The sequence below is a fragment of the Triticum dicoccoides genome, chromosome 5B (assembly GCF_002162155.2).
Source record: "Triticum dicoccoides isolate Atlit2015 ecotype Zavitan chromosome 5B, WEW_v2.0, whole genome shotgun sequence".
NCBI classification, from domain to species: Eukaryota; Viridiplantae; Streptophyta; class Magnoliopsida; order Poales; family Poaceae; genus Triticum; species Triticum dicoccoides.
Window position 1 is genome coordinate 566,874,415 of NC_041389.1, and position 5,660 is coordinate 566,880,074.

The following is a 5,660-nucleotide window of genomic DNA, read 5'->3' on the forward strand; positions in this document are numbered from 1 at the left end:
ACACAAAATCTTGGCATGGCTTCAACGATGTCTAAACTTGGTGGATTGACATGGTACACGATTGGCATGGGCGGCGAAAGGTGTTGCTTTCCCTCATCGGGCTTGTTACTTGGGAGCTTTGGACCAAGCGCAATTCAAGAGTCTTCCACAACATTTCTACACCTCCTCACATCATCATATCCAAATTCTGTAACGAGGCACGGAATTGGGCATTGGCCGGAGCAAAACACTTGCGTAATTTTATGCCATGATAAAAAGCTTTTATTTTGGCCTTCGGGTTTGTAAACCTTGTTAAACTTCTCCGCATTTAATGAATGGGGTCTATCTTTTGCCCTTTTTAAAAAATCTATATCATCAATTTAACCAAGAAATATGAGTTATAAGTCAAAAATCAACCGTTGTGATATGTAACTCATATTTCGTTGATCAAATTGAATATGTACAGAGTACGTTCATGGTTTATGAACAATAAAGCAGTGAGTATTTTACATGAGGTGTTATAAATGGTATTATTATTCCCTCCGTTCCATAATTCTTGTCATGGTTTTAGTTCCACGACAAGAATTATGGAACAGAAATAGTACATCAAACTCTGTAGCGCAAACCATGTGTTCCTGTGACACTAGAGGCATACTGTTATAATACGAAATACGTGTACACAATGGATATTTGTAACTAGATATTGACTAGAATGTTCTAGAGATAAATCATCTTCCTGTACTACTTGCCCTCCATGTTTGTACCTGTATATGTACTCGCCCCTCGAGGCTCAGTAATCATACAAAGAGGCATGTACGAGCTAGGGATTATCCCTGTGAAAGGCGGTAACTTAACGAGAGAGTAGACCATAACGTTGTGCCATTAATATTAAATTGCCACTTTACCTTGTGTGACTTTTGGATATAAAATCCTTGTTGATCCAACATATAACATCCGTCAGTTTCATGTTTTCCATTAAGGACATGGGTGCTACATGTAAGCGTCCACTTTATAGGAGGCTTAGCTTTTTGCACGGCATGATGTTGCATTTTTATACGGATTGTGTATATAACCAAATGCAATCAACTGGGTAAAAATGTATTGCATCTTCTATGTAAGGTAATTGAGGATGGATGAAGTGACCTGCACTAGCCAAACCAAATCCTAATACAGACATGTTCAAGCAAGGTGATTATTTTCAAGCAATTAAACAACAAACTGGCGATCAAGGGATTTATTCAGACGTCTTCTACATGCATGTACGATAGCTAGCTAGCTGCATACACTTCCCATATGCCTCTTTCTCACTTCATGCATATCACTCGCTCATGATGTATGTACTCACTCACAAACTGATTCAGAAATTAACTTAGGTTTTCCTTCAGTTACTTACAATATGAAAGTATCATGCATATAGGAATATATGTCTCAGTAGAGACCTTGAACTTTCTGGGGGATAGGCGCCGCGATGGCCTCGTCCAGCTTCTTGCTGCTCTCATTGGAGCCTAGCCCGAAATGAATGTTTGGAAAATGCGCCCACTGAAATAGAAATAGGCAGAGTTATATAAATTAACAGTAGTATTTCATATCAATTGTTTCTGGAGAGATTCAGCATAGATATAGATTCTAATTTTTTTTAAAAATAGGATCCGGACCCCTCTGAAAGTATTCGAATTTTTTTAAAGGAAGATAATCTGAATTATGCCAGAATTTTCTGTGTGTGTTCAAGCATGCCCTAGAAATGACGCAGTTATATGCTGTAGTGTATGATATGGCAAAAGCAAATGGTAGAGCACTATGTAATCTAGCAATTAATATGTTTTCTCTTTGATCAGTTGTAAGTTGTAACTTGTAACTCTTATACCAGAAGGATCCTAATGCCACTAACACTTTGGGTAAAAATTTTGTGGTCAATCTTAGCACCCCTAAAAACTTTTTATAGCTGGTTTATGCTCACTGTTACTCTATGTGTACGTAGATCAAATATGGATTTGAAATTCTGTAGGATTATAGACACATATCACAATTTTTAAAATCATAACGTTTTAGGGATGCTCCGTGCAATGGTAGCATGGTACCGCCCAACAACTAGAACATTTCTCTACACAAGACATACATTGAAACTCGTGCTATAGGATCAATATGCATAATGATCGACTGTGAAGTATTGTGACATGCACATGTGAAACAGTGAGTAGTACAATAATAGCCTATGCATTATGCAAAAAATGTACTAACATTCTTTGCTGCGGTGCTGAAGGCTTCTCTGTGGCTTATGTCAGGATTGTTTGTTTTTATCCTTCGTATCTCCTCCCTGCAATTGATGTGTCAAAATCGTATTATTAGTACAACACAGCGCAGCTTAATTGCTGTCAGTGCAAGTTTGGAATTGATTGATTAAAGCTTACTTAATAAATCGGTTATACGCTGAAGGTACCCGCTGCCTCTTCTCAGGAGCTGCTGTGTGTAAAGGTTCACCAATATAAACTTAATCAGGAGCTAACACTTGACATGTATATTACTCTCAAATCCATCACTGAATATTATGCAAATACGAAGTTATTTATTTTCATGAATAGTTACATTCTGCAGCACAATGTTACTATTTGGTCCTGAACGACAAAGCTATGAACTCCTATAAGAGGTATATATGCTAAGTTTCTTAAATAAATTAAGTAATGCTGTATGGGATATTTAAATTTCATTTCTCCATTCCTTTTCCATAGAGCCGTATTCCTGTTTTGTTTCTAAATTAAATAAATACCAAGCACGTGAGATGTTTCAATACAATATTATAGTTTTCGCAACAACAAAAATACAATATACTACACATATTGTAGTTTTCACGTGAGGTGTTCCTGTTTTGTTTCCATATAGTAGTAGTTAACCAACACCAACCTACCTTGCATTAAGTTTTTATTTTCTCTGTAGCTGAATTAGTATCATTGTAGAACATAAAGGCGCGCATATCTCATCGTAAATGTGTAATGTCTCCAACTTCCTAAAATTGGAGAAGGAACCATATTTTAGTTTTGGAGTCGGTTTTTGCCACACTGCAGGACAATGTGGGTGTTGGAACTTGCCCTTAGGATCTATCACATCAAATCACGACGAACACTCGCACGATTTTTTTTTTTTTTTGCCAAAGGCACGTGCCTTACTTTTCCTTCTTTATTTTCTTTTCAGTTTTCCGCAACGGTGTTGCAACTTGATAGAACAAAGCATAGCCGGTTGATGCGTATATATACACACACAGCCAGCACCACCGTAAGCTATTTCCTAATAAGACTCAAACTACTAAACCTACTCGGACACAACCAGGATACAATTCCTAACCGGACTCTCTAATCACCGGTTACCTTGAATACTATTGCACTGTCTAGGACACGTACGGAACTAGTCCTACACAACACGCTAGCTAATCCCAACACGGACACAGCCTAACACAATACGTTAGTCCTACACGGACTATACCTCGTACAGGACCAAGGCATGTACTACATACGTGTTGCCCCAATACTAGCATAGTCCAAACTAAAACCAACCAATTAACCTGCTAGACAAGATTATTGCTAACAGTGGGTTAGTTTACCATAACAATTTAAGCCAATATATCACCAGCTCTGTCTCTCACATTCGGTCTAACTAGGGGCGACAATCTTCACTTTTCGATGCTCTTCTTGAGATCAACTGCCGACACATGATCAATGAAACCATTATATCCATCTGGCAAACACACACACTAAAACCAGTCAAAGAACGTATATTTTTGCACTGGTTTCACAAGTTAGCTTGAGAGTCCATCATGGTGTAATCAGACGATAGTAATTTATCTATTTATGTTGGTCAAGAGGGAAAAAAAACAAAATTTTGGTTCACAAACTAAAACGTACAAATAGAACATATATATGCATTGGTCTTACGTCTCATGTGGAGCATATGCTCTTGGTCACTTTTTGTTGAGAACATCATTGGCATCCGGTATTTAGAAGATGTGCCATAGTCCGGGTAATTTCCACGAAAGCTGATATTGTGGGCCTTGAAATTCTCCTGTCACCAAGTCAAGTAATTAAGTTAATTCATTAGGTTGAAGCATCATTATGGAGAGGAAGCCCTGAAGAACATTAGGCTAAAGCATCATTTCTTTTGTTGTAAAAATGGATTCATAGTATATTTAACTTTCAGTATAGCACACCATATAATACAAAGTAACATATGTTAATAGTACAAACTGTGCAAGACTTTTGCTCAAAATCAGTAAAACTAGAACGACGAACCATGGTGCATGGACGACACTAAAGACGTGCCATTTTTCCATGTGAGCTTTAATACTCTTTCCTGTGAGCAAACAGTGTGCATGCTGTAGTTTGTCTTTACTGTATAAAGTGTTGAAGCATGACATGACCCATGCATGCACGCTGGCTTTTCTCTCCTACAAAGCTAGAGTAACAGTTAGGGTAAGCCATGCTACCAGTTTCGTTTGGCATCTACTACAGGCCTCTCCCTTCCAGTAGGAGTCCTTACCATTCTTTCTACCCCCTATGGTAACACAGATACAAGTAATGCAGTAGTAACTAATTACACGGTAACATGTGAAATGTATATCATTTTATGTATAAGGGTGAGCTAATTAACGACACCAACCGTTACGACAGCTTTGAAAAGCACGCGCAAATTTCATGAATTATTAGTACTCCCTCCGTCCCAAAATTCTTGTCTTAAATGTGTGTACATATGGATGTATCTAGTCACATCTTAGTATTAGATACATTTGTATCTAGATAAATTTAAGTCAAGAATTTTGGGACGGAGGGAGTACTATTTATGTCAACCTGGGAATGATCTTGCACAGGTGGCGACTGGATCAATCCCCTCAAGTTCACCGACAGCAGGCTAGTGCAGTGCCCGCAACGGACGGTGACGATGTTCAGCATGCTATTACTTGGAACACTGACCTGCAGACTGATCATACGTAAGGGGACACAATTGTTGGGTTTCCTGAATTAATTAAAGCTGTAAAGAATATGGGCAGCTGAAGAAAATTACTAGTTGAAACCAAACAGCAAAACAAGACAAACAAAAAGGAAGAAACATAAGAACAAAATGACCAGCTCTCTGTGTGGATGAAGTAACAAATGCTAAATTCCAAATAAACATTTTCAAAAGGCTGATGCAGATCTACACACTAATATATGTTGATATGCACACAGCCATAGCTTTTTGCCCTCTGAACCTGGCTAAGATTTCTCTCTCTCTCCCTCTTTAATTAACTCCTGCCTGCTGTAAAACAGTCGCTCTCCATGACTTTTATCAGGGCTCTGCAACCTGCAAGCAGCTGGACCAAATCAGAACTGGGGCATCCTTTTCCAATGCCTGCCAATTGGTTGCCACCTTGCCCTTTCCATTTTCTTTTCAGATTTCCTTGTTGAGTGCCCTGGCCTGCAACCATACCACAACCTGAAGAAGGACCATGTCCTAGCTATACTCGCTTTGTTTGATTCCTCACAGCCTTCTTTTCTGGGGGCACACACTCCCATAAGAATGACTAGTATAACCAAGTGAGCCAAATGCATCTGCAAATGATTGTGTTTGCTGTTGCTCGCATGAAGGGAGTTGGCTCAAATCACACTCCATACCTTGAGGTGCTTTTTTCAAGAAAAATGTGTGCACTTGCAATTCAC

The 5,660-nt window shown here is 38.7% G+C and overlaps 1 protein-coding gene across 2 annotated transcripts in view; it reads right to left on the minus strand.

Annotated features, from left to right (window-relative positions):
- Nucleotides 1–1,155: 1,155 nt before the first annotated feature.
- Nucleotides 1,156–5,660, minus strand: part of LOC119311665 (protein YABBY 2-like) — a 7,386-nt gene continuing 2,881 nt past the window's right edge. The window contains exons 2-6 of one of the 2 annotated variants that reach the window (XM_037587337.1): nucleotides 4,812–4,934; nucleotides 3,903–4,029; nucleotides 2,388–2,436; nucleotides 2,218–2,293; nucleotides 1,156–1,518 (exon numbers count right to left, since the gene is read on the minus strand). In XM_037587337.1, the coding sequence (XP_037443234.1) occupies nucleotides 1,408–1,518; nucleotides 2,218–2,293; nucleotides 2,388–2,436; nucleotides 3,903–4,029; nucleotides 4,812–4,934 (486 nt within the window). In that variant the 3' untranslated portion in view covers nucleotides 1,156–1,407. Of the gene's footprint in view, nucleotides 1,519–2,217; nucleotides 2,294–2,387; nucleotides 2,440–3,902; nucleotides 4,030–4,811; nucleotides 4,935–5,660 lie in introns of both variants that reach the window. The other variant, XM_037587336.1, reaches the window with a different exon arrangement.